At 39.3% G+C, this 19319-nt stretch overlaps 2 protein-coding genes and 1 long non-coding RNA gene across 4 annotated transcripts; 2 read left to right on the top strand and 1 right to left on the bottom strand.

Annotated features, from left to right (window-relative positions):
- Positions 1 to 5479: 5479 nt before the first annotated feature.
- On the bottom strand, positions 5480 to 10121 carry LOC135625012 (3-ketoacyl-CoA synthase 6-like). Of its 2 annotated transcripts, none has more exons than XM_065129200.1 (2): positions 8712 to 10121; positions 5480 to 5714 (listed from the first exon to the last, which is right to left on the bottom strand). In XM_065129200.1, exons 1-2 carry the CDS (start codon positions 9980 to 9982, stop codon positions 5495 to 5497), a joined length of 1491 nt encoding a protein of 496 aa, XP_064985272.1. In that variant the 5' UTR covers positions 9983 to 10121; the 3' UTR covers positions 5480 to 5494. The 2 variants fall into 2 exon arrangements, 1 of the variants encoding a protein (XP_064985272.1); XR_010491865.1 differs by lacking the exon at positions 5480 to 5714 and adding an exon at positions 7762 to 8307 and having other exon boundaries at positions 8406 to 10116.
- A 1591-nt stretch (positions 10122 to 11712) lies between these two features.
- LOC135624236 (uncharacterized) lies at positions 11713 to 14452 on the top strand. Its single transcript, XR_010491625.1, has 3 exons — positions 11713 to 11979; positions 13661 to 13862; positions 14029 to 14452. It is a non-coding gene; the product is annotated as an uncharacterized LOC135624236 (long non-coding RNA).
- A 1538-nt stretch (positions 14453 to 15990) lies between these two features.
- LOC135625762 (protein TIFY 6A-like) lies at positions 15991 to 17747 on the top strand. The gene is made up of 7 exons (XM_065130854.1): positions 15991 to 16306; positions 16408 to 16595; positions 16709 to 16887; positions 16956 to 17046; positions 17123 to 17219; positions 17305 to 17362; positions 17449 to 17747. Exons 1-7 carry the CDS (start codon positions 15991 to 15993, stop codon positions 17576 to 17578), a joined length of 1059 nt encoding a protein of 352 aa, XP_064986926.1. The 3' UTR covers positions 17579 to 17747.
- Positions 17748 to 19319: the final 1572 nt, after the last annotated feature.

The following is a 19319-nucleotide window of genomic DNA, read 5'->3' as shown; positions in this document are numbered from 1 at the left end:
TGTTATAGGATAGATAGGTAGCACTAATATTATTACAATATATTATAGAAATAGATTAGAAATTGATGTTAAGTTCATGTATCATATTGATAACCCAATAGAGTTCTACATTGGTGGTAGTGATGGCTCCATATTCAACTTCAATGGTGGATCTTACAATTATGTTCTATTTTCTAGAACTCCAATTGATTAAAGATACTCGAAGGAAGATAATGTAAGCTGATATAATTATTCTTTTATTAATTTGTTTATCCAATCAGCATCAATGAAAGTATAGGAATGAAATGAGAGCGTTTATGAAGAAGAAGTTTATAATTATAAGATCCTTTAAAATATTGTATGATATGTTTTAGTACATACCAATATTTAATATAGGGTCAATGTATGAATTATGATAATTTTTTACTGTAAATAATTTTTTAAATATGTAAGACATAAATATTTCAAGAAACTAAGTACTTGTTAGTACTATGTAGGATCCTAGAGGGTTATCATCGTATAATTTAAGTGACATAGTGATAGAATGGAGAGTGAGATGATGGCTTCTTTAACATTTTACGTATTATCTTTGATAATAGATCTTGAATATACTTTCTTTTAAGATAGGAAAAATATAGAAGATGTGAACATTACTTTTACTCACAGAAAATAACTTAAAGTTACTATATCTTTAATGAAGAATTGATTTACTAATTACTTAAAGAATTACTTAATCTCCATAAAATTATTATATGTAATGATAATGTCATCCTTATAAATCAGTAAATTTATAGTATATTCATTTTTTTATCATAGGAATAAATAGGTATCAGATTTAGAATTAACATTATCATAGTATATTATACGAGTGGATTGGAAGGTGATGATAATTTTATATAATAGATTAGTGAACTAGTTAAATTCTAAAATGGTAAACAAAGTAATTAATTAAATAATTATTTGATCTCTATAAAATTATTATATGTGATGATATTGTTACAAGTAGATAGTAGATATATAGTACATCCATTTTATTATCATAGGAATAAAAAGACATCAAATTTAGAGTTGACATTATTAAAGTATATTATTGTAGTAGATTAGAAGGTAATGTCAAGTTTATATAATAGATTGGTGAACTAGTTGAGTTCTGTAATGATAGTAATGATGGCTTAGTATTCAACTTCAACGGTGAATCTTATAATTATGTTCTATTTCTTAAAACTTCAATTAATCAGATTTACTTAAAGAAAAATAATATAGGCTAATATAGATATTATATTATTAGTATTGTCTGCCCAATCAGTATCAACAAAAGTATGGAGATAAAGTAATGAGTGTTTATGAAGAAGTCCATAATTAAGAGTCCCTTTAAGATATCATAAAATATGTTTTAGTGTAGACCAATATGTAGTAGAGGGTCGATATATGAATTGTGATAATTTTTTACTATAAATGAAATATCTGAACATATAAGAGAAATACTACGAGGAACTAAATACTTGTAAATAATATGTGGGATCTATAGTCGGACTATCATCGTATAATTTGAGTGACTCAGTGTTGGAGAGTGAGATGACGACTTCTTCGATATTCTACATATTCGTCTTTAATAATAGATCTCGAATGCACTTTTTTTAAGATAGAAAAATCTAGAAGATATGAACATTTCTTTTGCTCCTAAAAAATAACTTGAGATTAATGAAGAATCGATCTACCAATTACTTAAAAATTTACTTGGTCTTTATAGAATTATTATATGTGATAATACTGTCATCCATATATACCAATAGATATATATTATATCCATTTTATTATTATAGAAATATAGAGGTTTCAGATTTTGAGTTAACGAAGTCAGCTGACATAAAAAATAAGCTAAGTTTCATATACTAGGCTCTTGGAGCTTGACGAAGTTCATAAATAGTTTTTCATAGTTTATAAACATGGTTTGGATATTGAGGATAAATAAAGCTAATGAGTTATACTACATAAAGACATTATTAGTTAAGGTCTCTATAAGAAAGTATAGTTAATATCTAGCTAATATACATGTTAGTCTTGAGTGATAGCCAACTTGGAATATGTTAAATTATCGTTGGTTTAACAAGTGGATCGAACGTTTATGTGAAACCAACATATGATCATTAGTGAAACCCTTTGACTATTAAATATGTTTTGTATCTAGCAATGAATCTATCTAGATTCCGCTTAATTTAAAAGATTCACTTACACTTGATAACATTTTTATGTGAGGTGAAATAGTTCAAAGGTCCATATGGCATTATAAAGTAGGCATTATATTCGTCACATATGATTTTGCACTAATGTGGAGATTTTGGAGCTTTTGTAGTGTAAAGATTAAGAATTTGATAGCATAGAGATCAAAGAGTTAGCGTGATTTGAAAATATCATTTTTAGAATGTGTTACTATATGATATCGATGGTATTATTAGGTTATACTAAAGGTATCAGAATTAGTGAAAAGTTAGTGACACATACCTGATCAAATTGATGCACTTTAGTATCACTTGGCTGAGAAGAGGACAAACATCATTTGTGGTGTCAGGTATTTGCTTCATTAGGTGTTGTAGAGTGACCTGGTAGAGAGGTAGATGGAAAAGTTATAGGAGGGAGGTGTTGATAAACTAGAGTAATAAGGGAGTACAAATCTAGAGGAGAATTATTAATTGATGTGATGAGAGGTACGCTAAAGCGGGGTTTGAGGTGTACTCATATGAATATAGTGATAGATGATTGTTGTAATAGCTCATATTATTAGAAGCAAGATTTAAAAAAAAAAGATGGACCCAAGAAAAATAACATGACATAAGACAAAGATGTTTTGAGTTTGATGATCATGGTATCGGAAAGTACTCGATAAAGATGAAATGTCTAGATCTTAGTGTTAATATATATGAAGATAGGGGTATGGCCAGAGATAGCATAAATAACCAAATACTTTGAGTTTTTGAAAGTTTAAAATTTTATTAATTTTTTTTTTTCAAATGGTGACTAATATTGTAAATTAAGATGAACATATGGTTAATGAGGTAGACTATGGTTTGAAAGAGTATTGACTAAAAGATTAGTGGCATAAAAACTTGATGTATAAGGGTAAGAATAATTTCAACTGTGTGTCAATGTTTTCATTCGATGAAGCTAACTAATTGAGGTATGTAGATGGTGATTCGAGAGGTTGTATACTTCAATGATCAGAGGTAAGTTGTTAGAGCTTAGAATTCACCTTGTCCATTAGACTAAACTGTTTTAATGGTAGACTAAAAAAGTTTCTGATCACTTTTCTAAAACGAGTAAAGATTATAGTAACTTTAGATATATGTTTAAGAGGACAAAACTATGCATATTTAATGAAGTAATATATAAAAATAATATAAAATCTAAAATTATCATAAAAAATGGTTGAGGAAAATCCTTAAACATTAGTATAAATAATTTCAAGTGGTTTAGAGAAGACATTCTAAAAGATAGTCAGCCACGTTTATTACTAATATAAGCATCAAAATAAGTAATAATTTCACTTAATTAGAAAGTTAAAAAGAGTAATAAAAAATTAACTATTATTTAATGAAAGATGATGGATGACTAAAGTGGCAATGTAAAGTTGATGACCACTCATAATTTTTTTTTATTCGGCCTCGAATCAAGAATGCCTCAGCTTCGATTTTTTTAATAAGAAATGAGTCAAAAAAATAACTATATTATTTTGTTTATAGAATTGAGAGATAAAAATAAAATTTTTTTGATTTATGATGCACATAAAATATCATTGAGTGTAAAAATATTTGTATATAAATTATATATTATAAAACTAGTGTGAGTGATATGGATCTCATTACCATCACCAATGATAATACATTCCTTGCATCATAGTCAAAATAGATAAATCAATTCTATAGATCAAAAGTGATACGATGAAAAACCCTATAGTCAACAATTCAATAGCTTAGATGAGTGATCAGAGTAGTCGTGATGTTTGCTTAAGGCTAGTTGAGTGTAACAGTAGATTCAACAAACTTTTATTATGTGTCCAATTTTATCACAGAACTAATAGAAGATTTTTTTATTAATTATTATTATTAGAATATTAGAATTACTGATAGTTATAGTAATTATTGTTGAAGTTATTTCCTGAATTATTTGATTAAATTTGTCATCATAGTTGGAGAGTTGATAATACAATGGAGGATGATAGCTCTCTATATTATCCATGTATCCAAAAGACATCTTGTTTGATATTTTATTAAAAATTTTGTTACTTTGATTATTATTATTTTTAGATATTTTAAATTAAATTAAGCTATGATAGTTGATCTTATCATCCTCTCTTCTCATTTTATATACATTTCATGAACAATCAACTTGTCATATAGTTTTTCAAATAGCATTAGTTAGTCACGTATTCGAATTGCTACTTCAATTCCTTGTATTTGTCTCCTAAGTCATTTGAGAGTATGGACAATAACTTATTCATCATTAATGGAATAACCTATTTAAAGTTAAGTCATATATAATAAGTTTTAGATTTTACATATAATAAATAATGGTACTTCTTGTGATAAATAAAAGACTTAACATAGAAGTGTTAGAGTGATTGATGAATATGGTTTATAACTCGGATCATACTTTTGTTGTAGTACTGCATGAACAAATTAGTGATGCTATAAAGCTAGTAAATGATGCTTGAATAACTTATATAATAAGATGATCTTGACATAATCATAATTTATGATTAAAATTTGTCATTAATATTGGTTCTTCTAGTATTTGAATATTTTCGGATAGATAATTGAGGGAGCCATTGATGTAGCCCAGTATATCATATCCAAAGAAAAGGTTAGTAAACTATATTTATCGAGATGTATAATTACTGTGTTTAGATAACTCGAAAGGAATTACAACTAATAGATATAAGCCTAGTAAATTAAGAAGAACTATTATTTCTAAATGAAATAACAACGATCGTTGGTCAAATACTGTTGATATTTAGAGGAAGAGATCTATAGTGGGTGTTTTCTTATGATCAAATTCAATGGGATATGATAGATGAGATGGAGTAAATCATAAATAGATCAGATCTGGAAGAGATCAAACAAATCAGATCTACTGAAGTAGTCTCGGCAAATCCAACTTGTGAGGTAGATTGTCGAGCAGAATAACAAAGAACAAATATGAGCAGAGACCATCAACATGAAGAGCAGGTCGCGATCGACTCTAAGCACGAGTCATGGACACAGGCGTTGGTTGCAACGGTCATGAGAAGAATAGAAGAGGGAGGAAATTTTAGACTTTGATACCATGAATAAAGAATTTATTGAGAGAGAGGATTTCCACATATATTATGATGATTGATCCCCAAATTGAAGATTAAAATATATAAGAAATATAATATCATCATTTTTATATTTACGTCTATCATAATGATCACAATGATTATTTGAGACCCACAAGTTTGGTATATTTGACTATCGTCAACCGTGGAGTGACGATGACCTCATGGCTTGACGACATCCGGGATGTCAACAGGGTAACGGTTGATGCAGTCGGCCCAGGGGCCATCGACCAGGGTCTCGACGGTGCGCAGGCATTTCCACACCGCGCTATTGCACTTGAACCCGCTGCCGAAGCCGATTTGCCACACCCGGTGGCCGCGCCGCATCCGCCCCTTGGATTCAATGTAGCTGAGCTCGTACCAGAGGGAGCTGCTGGAGGTGATAGAAGATAAGATTTCCCCAACTTGATAGAGGATAAGATTTCCCCAATTATATGAGGAAATCTCTCTATTCTGTTTATTCTGTTGAGGGAAATCCTTTCTCCTAATCTCTATAAATAGGAGAGGGAATATGTTAATAGATTCAAGCTAAAGCTATTTCATTTCTACAATAAAGCTTCTTCAATTATTGTTCTTATCTTCTATTATTTCTATCATGGTATCAGAGCCGCTTGCCTAGAGCAAGCTCTCTTCTCGCTGCCAATTCATCATTGGTGTTGCTACTCTGCGCCATCGTCCGTTCCTTTCCGCTACGGCATCTCTAGTGCTGCTCATCAGCACTGTCCCACCTTTCTTCTTCGTTGTAGCTATTTTCCTTCCTCTTTTGCTACAGCTTCCTCTTCTACTACAGCTTCCTCCTCTGTTGCAGTTTCCTCCTTTGCTATAGTAGCAACACTGCAACATTGCTGTAGATTTCTTCTCTACCGTCGCAGCCGTCGTAATCGCAACCACGACCAATGTCGTTGAGAAAAGCGAAGCTTCGCTCTTGCCTTCGGCCAGCGACCAACGTTGCTGAGAAAAGTAAAGCTTCACCCTTCGGCCAGTGACCAACGCCGTTGCATTCCTAAGAGGCTCCGTGGTCAATCCTCATCTTCCTCACCGCGGTAGTCTTTGCTGATCTGTCAACATTCGACAGACTTAAGGAGAATGAAGGGAACGCATGTGCCATCGCAGCAGCAGCAGCAGCGATCTACACTTATTTTACTCATGAAGCCTCTTGCTTGTAAACAATTCTTTGCATCAATCCAAGATTGGTATCCTTGTCAGGAGCACCATCTTGCGGGGGCATGATAGAAGATAAGATTTTCCTAACTATATGAGGAAATTTCTCTATTCTGTTGAGGAAAATCTTCTATTCTGTTAGGGAAATCCTTCCTCCTAATTCCTATAAATAGGAGAGGGAACATGTTAATAGATTCAAGCTAAAGCCATTTCATTTCTACAATAAAGCTCTGAATAGTTGCACAACAAAGGATAAAAATAATAGAAGATAAGAACAATAATTGAAGAAGCTTTATTGTAGAAATGAAATGGCTTTAGCTTGAATCTATTAACATATTCCCTCTCCTATTTATAGAGATTAGGAGAAAGGATTTCCCTCAACAGAATAAACAGAATAGAGAGATTTCCTCATATAATTGGGGAAATCTTATCCTCTATCAAGTTGGGGAAATCTTATCTTCTATCATGCCCCCGCAAGATGGTGCTCCTAACAAGGATACCAATCTTGGATCGATGCAAAGAATGGTTTACAAGCGAGAGGCTTCATGAGTAAGATAAGTGTAGATCGCTGCTGCTGCTGTGATTGCTGTTGCTGTGATGGCACAGGTGTTCCCTTCATTCTCCTTAAGTCTGCCGAATGTTGACAGATCAGCGAAGACTACCGCGGTGAGAAAGATGAGGATTGACCACGGAGCCTCTTAGGATTGCAACGGCATTGATCGCTAGCCGAAGGGTGAAGCTTCACTTTCCTCAGCGACGTTGGTCGCTGGCTGAAGGCAAGAGCGAGGCTTCTCTTTTCTCAACGACGTTGGTCGTGGTTGCGATTACGACGGCTGCGACGGTAGAGAAGAAATCTACAGCAATGTTGCAGTGTTGCTACTATAGCAAAGGAGGAAACTGCAACAGAGGAGGAAGCTGTAGTAGAAGAGGAAGCTGTAGCAAAAGAGGAAGGAAAATAGCTACAACGAGGAAGAAAGATGGGACAGTGCTGATGAGCAGCACTAGAGATGCCGTAGCGGAAAGGAACGGACGATGGCGCAGAGTAGCAACACCAATGATGAATTGGCAGCGAGAAGAGAGCTTGCTCTAGGCAAGCGGCTCTGATACCATATTGACACGACCTTAGCTGGTTTTGCCTAAGGCGTGCGGCACCCTCGCGCGTCCGTCCGCAAAGGTCAGCCTCCCCGAAGCCTCCCATTGTCCCTTAGGACCAACAAAAGAGAGAACGGGTTAAAGAGAACGCCTCAATCGGGATCCACAAGCAAACATGTCCGAAAAACACTTCATAGACAATGCAAATTACAAACAGACTTTACAAGCTCTGAATAGTTGCACAACAAAGGGTAAAATGGTCCATTACAGACCGCTTGCCTAGAGCAAGCTCTCTTCTCGCTGCCAATTCATCATTGGTGTTGCTACTCTGCGCCATCGTCCGTTCCTTTCCGCTACGGCATCTCTAGTGCTGCTCATCAGCACTGTCCCATCTTTCTTCCTCGTTGTAGCTATTTTCCTTCCTCTTTTGCTACAGCTTTCTCTTCTACTACAGCTTCCTCCTCTGTTGCAGTTTCCTCCTTTGCTATAGTAGCAACACTGCAACATTGCTGTAGATTTCTTCTCTACCGTCGCAGCCGTCGTAATCGCAACCACGACCAACGTCGTTGAGAAAAGAGAAGCCTCGCTCTTGCCTTCTGCCAGCGACCAACGTCGCTGAGGAAAGTGAAGCTTCACCCTTCGGCTAGCGATCAATGCCGTTGCAATCCTAAGAGGCTCCGTGGTCAATCCTCATCTTCCTCACCGCGGTAGTCTTCGCTGATCTGTCAACATTCGGCAGACTTAAGGAGAATGAAGGGAACACCTGTGCCATCACAGCAACAGCAATCACAGCAGCAGCAGCGATCTACACTTATCTTACTCATGAAGCCTCTCGCTTGTAAACCATTCTTTGCATCGATCCAAGATTGGTATCCTTGTTAGGAGCACCATCTTGCGGGGGCATGATAGAAGATAAGATTTCCCCAACTTGATAGAGGATAAGATTTCCCCAATTATATGAGGAAATCTCTCTATTCTGTTTATTCTGTTGAGGGAAATCCTTTCTCCTAATCTCTATAAATAGGAGAGGGAATATGTTAATAGATTCAAGCTAAAGCTATTTCATTTCTACAATAAAGCTTCTTCAATTATTGTTCTTATCTTCTATTATTTCTATCAGGAGGTGTTGCCGAAGCGGTGCAACGTCATGCGCGACGCCTCCACGTGCTCCGCCGTCAGCTGCAGGTTGTTCTGCAGCTCGTCGATCACCGCCCGCCCTCCGGCGTGGATGCAGAAGTGCTCGAACGCCAGCTTGAAGTCGGGGACGTAGGGCTTCCACTTGTGGTTGATGAGCTTCCGGCCCACCAGCGTGAGGAAGAAGAGGAGCTGCTCCGACATGGGGAGCACCAGCGGGCCGATGGTGGTGATATTCGATTTGAGCGCCTCCCCGGCGATAGCCATGAGGTTCTTGGAGAGGGAGATGCCCGTGTGGCCCTCGGCGTCTTCCTCCTGGTAGACACAGCGGTAGGCGCGGTCGTCGGCGCCCTTGTGCGTGCGGACCACGTGCAGGAGGCGGTACTTGGCGCGGCGGGCGTCTCGGCGGCGGTTCGATAGGAGGATCGCGGCGGCTCCCATGCGGAAGAGGCAGTTGGGAAGAAGCATCGACCGCTGGTTGCCGGTGTATGAGTTGGGGGTGATGATCTCGGTGGAGATGACGAGCGCGTTGGACCTCGGGTGCACCTGAAGCAGATCGCGGGCCAGGTCGATAGAGATGAGCCCGGCGCTGCAGCCCATGCCGGAGAGATTAAAGCTGCGGATGTTGCTGCGGAGCTCGTACTTGTTAATGATCATCGAGGAGAGCGATGGCGTCGGCGAGAAGAGGCTGCAGTTGACTACGAGGATATCGATGTTCTTGGGCCGCAGGCCGGTCTTCTTGAGGAGGTCGTCAATGGCGGAGAAGATGACGAGCTGGGCCTCGGCACGGGAAGCCTCCATAGTGGGATTGGGGGGTATGTAGTGGCTGGCCGGGGGGAGGCAGGTCTCCTCGCCGAGGCCGGAGCGCTCCAGGATGCGCGTCTGGAACTGGACGCTCTTCTCGTCCCAGTTGATGAGCCACGCGTGCTCCATGAACGTAGCGAAAGGCACGCGGCAGGTGGTCGGCGGCTTGAAGCAAGCGTAGTCCACCAAGTACACCGGCCGAGGACGAGACACGAAGTAGACAGCGGCGACGAAGACCAAAAGGAAGACAGAAAAGAGGACCTGGGTGAGATCGAGCTGCAAGGAGTGCCATAAGGCCATGATCTCGTCCGGCCCGCGCCGGACCAGCACCAAAGGCACGGCTATCATCACCGGGATCAACAAGAAGGCCACGAAGTTGTTCACAAGGCACTGGTAGCCAAGCTTAACATACTTGAGCCTAACCGAGCTCGACAACTCCGGAAAAGGTGCCCTCGACATCTTCTTCTGTCTATCTTCCCTGAGTGGGAGATGTAGACAAAAGGAGGAGGTCGGAAACAGGAAGTATATGGCTCTGATTGCTCATGGCAGGGAATGGGAAGGAGAGAATATAAGAAGAGGCGGAGAGAGGGCAATGAATGGGGGCGGATGGGGTGTTCTACATGAGGAGAGTGCTAAGAAAGGGTGTTCATACCTGGAGCTGCAGCTGGCTGTGACTTCCCTTTGCTGATCTCTCGCAATCCAATCCTCTCTGCATCACATCATTAATGGAGACGGTATCTATGTTGCAGTGGCTCAAGTGATGAGGACAGGCGGAGGTTGGGGGTTGGGGACAGTTGAAGGAGGTGGACAGATTGGTTGTTGCAAAATCCTGCACAAGCTGGGGAAGAAGATGATGCCACAGACGCAACCAATTACTCCACTGCACAATAACTAGTCACCCGAAGCATCTCCTTCCTTCTTCCTCTTCCTTTCTTTTTCATTGCCATCCTCTTAAGATCCAGTTGTTACAACCTCGATACCGTTCACTAGGAAATCAACATGACTTGGTCCGTCCTGGACGGCAACGAAAATAATAGAAATGTTGTTCAATGGAGATGGTTTTTAGGCTTTCGGGAGATGGTTTTTATACCTTACTGATCAATGGAGAGAGATTGATGGCTAATTAGGGTCATCTCTTACATCTCTTAGGAGCTCATTTATGTCGATTGTTGGTTAGTATATCTCCCTGGTGTGTTATTAGCGAAGGATAACTGCACGAGTGTTATTTGCCATGATTGATATCTGTGTGGGATAAACATATGACAACCACCTGTGCCAGACGATCAAAAGAAGGGGAAATAGACTTTGCGACCAGAGATTAATGCCCCTTGTGGTTGGCTCATTTGATTTTTTTTGAAATCATAGATGGTAGATTGTATCTCTATCGTCGATCACAGAGAAGAGAGGCATATGGGTTTTCCTACCCACATCATCATCTTTGTAACAATGGTTTATTGTACGAGTCAGCAAATCAATACTTACGTCATTACTTTCCCTATCATCTTATCACCGGTGACGATGACGAGTGAAATTTCTCGAGAAGAAGCTTTCGGTGATCTTGTCTTCGATTGTATACATAAGTGTGTTTGTACTCTGCTTTCACCCTCTTTAGTATGTATATATATAATCAGGATTAGTTGTTTTTATAGACATAATAAGATATGCAATTATATAATAGACGCTTCACTGTTGTATTCGGATGCAAGATTAATTACAACATTTAAGGATCAATCATGACATTCTAGAGGGTTTAACTTATATTTAGTTGGTTTGTTTGATCCATCGACAACGAGACCCTATCATCGATGGAGAGGAATGATAGAAAGGAAGAATGATCTAAAGGAGATTGACAGTACAGGAGAGGGACGGTTTGAATATTCTTTTGAATTATGAGCACCGTTAGAAGAAAAAACTTAAATGAAGGGAGTGTTTTAGGAAAAACAAAAAAAAAAGGATTTTTCTGCAAAAATTGTTCAAAAATAATTGAGGTCCTAATTTTGTCCAATGTTATAAAAAAAGATATCCAATACGACTTACCTTTCCTTACCCAAAAAATATATAGTATTTGGAACATAAAAGAAAAAAATTATAAGTTAATGATTCCATGGAGGTTACTTATACAAATGTTTAAAATGATAGGGTAAATATGCATAAATACCCGTCATTTTGTACCTACATGAAGCGTACACCCAAGTGGCTCCCACACCGCGTGAAGTCACCGCGCTCCGCCCCCTCGACCCTCCTGCGCCTGCAAGCTCGAAGCGACCCCTCAGGTGACCGTCACCGCCATCCATCTCTTCGCCGCTGCAACCAGGAGGAGGAGAAGAGAAGAAAGAGGGTGTCGTTCTGCCACGCCCGCGATTTCCTGTTCTTCAGCATGCGTGGCACCCTCCGCTCCTTCGATTCCCTCCACTTCGACAGATACCCTCTCCGTGGCTTCGAGCGCGACGCCATAAGTAATTCTATGCTTCTCTTTCCGCTTTTCCTTCTTCTAATCCCGAAATCGGGGCCGCCCTGCTTGCACATCGCCTTCCGATGGAACCTGTAATAAATAGATGAACTCGTTGAATCTGCTTTGCGTAACTTAATTTGTCCGTCTTCGACGAACAATTGCTTGATTGGCATGTAAATTTGTAGCATCCATCAATTTTGCTGGAGTACGTGAAAAGGTAGTTGGTAATTAGGGGTTTACCTTCTCATTGAAATACGTAACAATCCATCATAATATTTCTGCAGATGTTCTTGCCAATTTTCAGATAACTTGTTCTGATGAGTTATGATTAAAATGCCACAATTAGGACAATTGTCATCTGATTGTCTGTTCAAAGATGACATCTAGCTATCTAGATTTTTTTCTTTACTGCTGTTAAAATGCCACAAGTAGGACATCTAGCTAACTCATCATATAATTTACTGAAGTTTCATTATCATTATTGGTCTGACATTATTCCTCTAGAGTTGGTGCAAATCTTTATCCAGACAAATAAGGACTTGCCAAAAATCCTAAAAGTCTAGTGACAGAGAGGAGTTTCAATTTAAAGCAACCATTGGGTCATCTTTTCAAATTTCTAAAGATTTAGGGGAATGGCAACCTTCACTATTAGGAGTAATTTTCGTCTTAAAGGCACAAACAACCAACGGACTTAGTTCAATCTGTTTTCCCTCCTAATTAGGTGAAATTTGTTCTTCTGTGCTGCATTGTTCAGTTTTCCTGTCTACAATATTTTCTTATGTTTAGTAATTCTGAGAATTATTTTCTGGAGACCGTAAATTATTTCTTTCTTCCTTCTTCTCTTCTGTGGTGTGTTCATACTTATGCATAGCATTGTGGAATGAGTAAAGATGGAGATACTAATGTCAGAATTTTTTTTTTAATTTCAATACAAACTTATAAATCCAAAGTTGTTTGCAAGAGATTGAAGGGAGGGAAACATGGAACACTATAAAAGCTGAGGCATGTCTCATAAACTGCAGATTTTTCAAATTAGTGGTACGACCATGTAATGATCTTTTCCCCTACTCTCCCATTCATGCTATGTTATTCTTGATGCCCATGTATCTTATCCATGTAGTTAAAGCACACCTATTCCATTCAGGTTCTTTACCTTCACCATTTACTGGTTTTAAGATAAGGTTCATAATCAAATGAATTCAAGTTGGATCTTGTATGTACTCAGCTCTCTTTTCTGTTTACGCTTAGTATGGTTCTTTATTATGTACATGATTGATGCTGCATATGCCAACCATCAAATGAGGATCATAGATATCTATGGTGATAATTTCATTTTCTTTCATCACAAAATTTTGTCACCTTTTTCTATATTCTTCATTGTTGTGTCTATACTCTATACCATCTCATACCCTACAATTTTCAGATTTTCCATGTAATTTTCATATTTTTGCAGTAAGATGGTAGTCAGTACTCGTGATACGTAGGTCCACCCCCCAAAACCCACCCAACCCCGTTTGTACTTGTCAGTATAATGGTTAAGCTTGTATTTAAAATTATAATCCACTTATGATTTACAAATGATATTTCTAATACAGATTTTGTTCATAAATATGTTTGAAGGGTTGCAACATTTTTGTACCTTTAACTAAAGCATATATCATCTATTTTCAACTTTACTTTTTCAGGATATTAGAAGAGAACTGAAGATTGACCCTTTGTACTCCTTGAGACAGCACCTGAAGATTCATCCTGTGCATTGCAACTTAAGACCAACTGTGTTTCTTCATTTGAATGTCACATGTAAACCATGATTCACTCTTGTGTGATAAGTTTAACGAAGAGTGTCCCCAGTGTCATCATCCTGAACTTGAATACTATACCAAACAGGTAAATTTCCACCTTATTGATTTTGTTCATATGATTATATGTCCAAGTTGTTCTTTTTGTTGATCATGTCTTTCTCTGACAAGTTATTTTGTCGATCATCTGTTGTTTGCAAATATGTTTGTTTTTATGTTCATGCTTCTCAATCACTTATCATCTAAATTTGCAGCTACGTTCAGCTGACGAAGAGCAGATGGTCTTTTACGACTGTCCGCAATGCAGACACAAGTTTTCAATCAACACATAATGGAACATTTTTCTTTCATTTTGGATATAAACAATTTTCATCGCTTTACATTCTTTCTTTATGTACCATCTAATTCTTCATATCTAAGAGAATCTTTGCTATCGCATGGTAATGGTGTTGTCTTTTATGTCTTTTTTATTTTTGTATTTTACAGGTTAATAGGTTTTCACACTTACAAGGATCTTTGCTTTCGCAAAACAATGGTGCTTTTTTCGTGCTGCTTCTTTTTGTTACACTGGGAGTAGCTTGTAACTCGTATTTGGCGACCTTGCTGTAGCTTTGTATCTCTTGTTGGTGAGCAAACCTATGTTGCGGCTATATGATACCTTCAACTTTGATTTCTCGATGCCTCAAAACTACATCATCTTTTGCCACCGGGAGTTTCTGAATCATATGAGCCGGACAGAAACGGTGGTACCCAATAAGATATATTCAAGTACCATCCTCTAATCATTGGTTAGGAGCCACATCAAAACCAACGTAGAGCCTTGGAGTCGATGTGGCACATGCGTGCCAACGTGGCACCTCGAACTCCTATGAGATGATGGATCATGTCATGTCACTCCTTCGAGAACACACAAAACAATGTCATACGGCATAGAACTATGCAGGTCGATCTGTGTCGTGCAAAGTATATGGATTGATCGTTTGGAGTCTTAGTGGCCATTAACGGATCACATACGATCGACCCTCGGCTACTAGTATAAATGTCGATCCTCTTATTAGCATTAGAGAATCAGACCTTAGACACTCAAAATATTCTCAACTCCTCATACTAACTTAACTTTCGGAGGGGTCAGAGTCAGGAATCCCCCTCCCAACTTCGTGTGTGTAAAAGCTCAATGTGGAGGAGCCGACTTCCTACTCTACCTCGGGTCAACCCAACAGATGGTGCATCAACCTAACCTAGCACCAACCCCCTCGCCTCAAGAAATCATGTGAACTATCTTGTGTTCTCGGGATCGGACTGGTGCTGACTACCCATCCATGACATAAAGTTGCACAACAGTCTAATGTGATGAGTGAAGTCTACGTGGCAAATTCTAGTGTATCAGCTGTTGCGATGATTTTATTTCCCACTTCCTTTTAATTTCATGGACGGTCGGGTGAACTTTAGAACAGCAGTTGGCATCCCTTTTTTGTGCTACCGAGGACAACGGTGTGTCTTCCATAGCCTGCCTTCTCTCCTCGGAGACATCGCTCAGCATCGACGCTGATTCTTGTAGCTGACGTCCAACTGCTGGCTGGACCTGGTCCACCATGTTTGCCATGAACCAGGCCACTGGAATCCTGCCACGTCAGCTCCGGACCAGTCTGAGAAACCTAGTGATTTGTTTGTTAGTTTGAAGAGCGAGAGCGAGAGATAGAGAGAGATGACTCTTTGCAACCAAGATGAGGAAAGAAGAGGAGCCATAAGGGCGGGCTAATCACACAAAGTGCTCTGAACCACCTCAGGACCGGCCGCATGCAACAAGCAGGTCAAAAGAGCAGATCGTACGATCTCCACCGGGAGCTGGTCCTACCTAACGTCCAAATCAAAATCGGACCATCACGGGCTCTCTCTGTCTCTGACCACTTCGGCCGAATTCCCCATCGACCTTATTACACACACCGACTGATCTCAGATTCGTATCCGTCTCAACTGTTATTGGGTTAGTCCCTCGTTGTGCCTCGGGGGCGAGCGATTCTTTCTTCCTCACCAACGTTGTGCCACCCACGGATCCACCTGTCCTGTAGTTGGGAGACCGCAACCGGTCCCACGCGGGACCACAGATTTACATCAATCTCACAAGTGCTATCCGCATCATGAAATTTATCTCGGTACAAATAACTGGCACTGACTTCGGCGCCAAAGCATATCCGGCGGTTCACATTGTCTTAACGATGGAAACGGACGGCTGCGATCCGAACGATCCTCTGATGGGAAATCTTAATCCCTCCGCCTCTCCAACCTTTGGCTTCACGAGGGAAAAGAGCGGGTGGTACCACTGCACGTGTTTCCTTGTCTCCCTGCGAAGGAAGGCTGTCATATGCGTAGCGAAGCATCAGCAGCGGCCTGTGGCGAGTCCTCCTGCGAGGACTCCAACGAGCTGCGATCCTTCGCCTTTGCTGATGGAGAGGGACTTTCTGGGACTAAACGGCGACGCCGCGGTGGCTCTGCAGGTGAAGGAGCGCAGCAGGGGATTCCAGGATTCATCAGGTCCTCCTTTCCTTCTCGTCTCCCTCCCTTCAATTCTCGGCAGTCGTTTGTGTCTTTTCCGTGTTCTAATCTTGCAACATCAACCTTCTCTGGATCATCAGATTCAATATCGATCTTTACTGTAAATCCAGCAGTTCAGTGGCCTTACGCAAACGAAACTGCTGCTCTGCTTCAAGTTCAATCACCAAATGCTGCAGATGAATGTAAGCTGAAAAGGACGACGTTCGACCACTTCTCCTTCCCTGGTCTTCACATCAACCCAAAATGCTTTCCTGTGGTATCCTCTCAGGTTTGCTTAATCGAGAGAGAGAGAGAGAGAGAGAGGATTAATTCGTGACTGACAAGCATCACAGCAAGTAATGATCGGTTTAGACTAATTAGATGCCGTGTTCTGACTTGTAGACACTCTCTAATCTCGGAAGACAAGGACTGAAGCAGCACCTCACCAGTTCTTCTGCTACCATAGCTTCGGATTGTCCTCTGGTCTCGCATTACTCCACTCCACTTACCGGAAATGGAGGAGCCACTGCAGCAGACGACCATTCTGTGAGATCCACATTTTTAGGAGACCGCTCGTCATGGTAATAACGTCGTAGTTCCCAAAGTTGGTGTGTTCCTAAGTAGAACTTGAAAGCTTTTGGCCATGCAGGAACACATCGAAGTCCTTTTCATCGCCCTCACAGCTAACCATCTTCTACGGAGGTTCAGTGATAGTGTACGACAATGTCTCATCGGATATGGTATCATGTTCTTCTTAATGATTTTATAGAAATCAGCAAAGCTTTCCACATCAATATGCCATATTATCTCTTTCAGGCTCGTGAAATCATGTTGCTGGCCAGCAGCAGGAATCATGCAGCTGCAGCCTCAACTCCTGTGTCTTTGAGTCCTGCAACCACAACCTCGCCTAGAGGTATACTGCAATTCAATTCAGTAGTTGCTTTTGCCAGTTGATGCAATTAATTTGACTGAAGACAAGTTATTTACTGCGGCTGCAGCAATACCTCTGTCTCGCAAGGCATCTCTGGCACGGTTCGTGGACAAGCGCAAGCAAAGGTGAGGAGTCCTTCCATTTCTTCACCTTCACTCACGCTCGTGATGGCCTGCAGAACTCTCCATTTGTGTGGACTCCGTGCTTGCAGAATGATCAACTACAAGCCTTATCCCTTCTGCGACAAGAGAAAAGATGCCAACTCGAGTGCAGCATTCACACGTGCAAGCCATGAAGACAGTGACTCAGATAGTGGACCGTCTTCCCACAGATGCCAATAACTAGAGCATGAACGATTCAGCTTTTCTCTTCTTCCCTCCGATCCAATCATTGCGATGTATCTTCTTAAAATGTGAGCTGCACTGTGGACAATGGCATCTAACAAAAAAAATGAAAGAGCATGCTATCTCTTCCTTTAGCACAAGAAAATGCTTGACAAAGATTGGGCAACCATCATGTTTCGACAGGTCCTCTATCATGGAAGCGACAGCGGAAAGGTTCCGTTGTGCTTTCTAAATAGGAAAGAAAAGAAGAACACTGTAGTGTGTGTGCATCATCGCCTTCCTTTTCTTCCACTACTTTGGTCTCCGATCGAATGCGTTGGCCAACAGCGACTGTGGTTCTCAGCCTCCACGAGGGACCACGCGATAGACAACACATTTGATTGCTGCCGCTTCTTATCTTCTATGCGTTGGGTGGAAAGAGGTGGGGAATCCACCGACTGTCTACCTTCTTTCATTCCGAATGAGACATACAGAGAGCTAAATTGTGGCCTATTTACTTTGCTCTGCATCCATCTGTGGTCCTCCAAACGATAGGAATCCTCGTCTGTAACCGCTGTTGATAATCGTAACGCAGAGTGGCCTCTCCACCATTAAATAGTATCCGATCTTCCCACACATATTAATAATTATTTATTCTTATTCGTTATTAGAAACTGATAGAAGATAAGATTTCCCAACTATACGAGGAAATCTTCTATTTTGTTTATTCTGGGAAATCCTTCCTCCTAATCTATATAAATAGGAGAGGGAACATGTTAAACCATTCTTTGCCCTCTCGCTCTACTCTTGCCCTACTCACGATGCCTACCATTCTTTACATCGATCCAAGATTGGACCATTCTTTACATCGATCCAAGATTGGTATCCTTGTCAGGAGCACCATCTTATGGGAGCATGATAGAAGATAAGATTTCCCTAACTTGATAGAAGATAAGATTTCCCTAACTATACGAGGAAATCTCTCTATTTTATTTATTCTGTTGAGGGAAATCCTTCCTGGAGAGGGAACATGTTAATATATTTAAGCTAAAGCTATTTCATTTCTACAACAAAGCTTCTTTAATTATTGTTCTTATCTTCTATTCTTTCTATCAGAAACCCACTATAAAAAGTCTCATATATGCTCCACAAGCTCTAGCAGAACCATGTCCCTTACGATCCTAGCTAGACCAAAACCCCAAATAAAATTTTATTTTTATAAGCATGAATCAGTATTTAAACTAATTAAAATAACATTACCAATCATGCATATTGATCTTGAAAAATATAAAAAAATTAAAATCCATTTTTTTTATTAATTTACTTAATAATAATTCATAATTTAAACTAATTATAATAACATTATCATGGATCATGATTTTTTTAAAATATAACACTTTGGTTTATTAACACACAAAACATAAATGAAAAAAAAAATAATTATGAAAAAGGTATAGGATTGCTTCAATAATCTTATTTCCTCTCATTTCATCTCTTATACTGGCAATAAATAAAACACAATCTAAAATAATTTTTTATTTAAAATAAAAAGTATCATGATAAATTTTAAGGTTAAAAATATTAAAAGTATTAGTTAGGTTAGCTGACAAAGACTTTGATAATTTATATCATAAGATTTTAAGCTCAAATAACAAAGATTTTTTTAAATAAATTATCTCAAAAAAAAAAAATCTAATTATTACATTTGTAATCAATCAATTTCGTGCCTAACTTTAGAATCAATTTTCATGTACATTCG

Source organism: Musa acuminata, chromosome BXJ2-10 (assembly GCF_036884655.1).
Source record: "Musa acuminata AAA Group cultivar baxijiao chromosome BXJ2-10, Cavendish_Baxijiao_AAA, whole genome shotgun sequence".
Classification (NCBI taxonomy): domain Eukaryota; kingdom Viridiplantae; phylum Streptophyta; class Magnoliopsida; order Zingiberales; family Musaceae; genus Musa; species Musa acuminata.
Note: the sequence above shows the minus strand (reverse complement) of the source record. Positions and strands in the feature narration are given on the sequence as shown.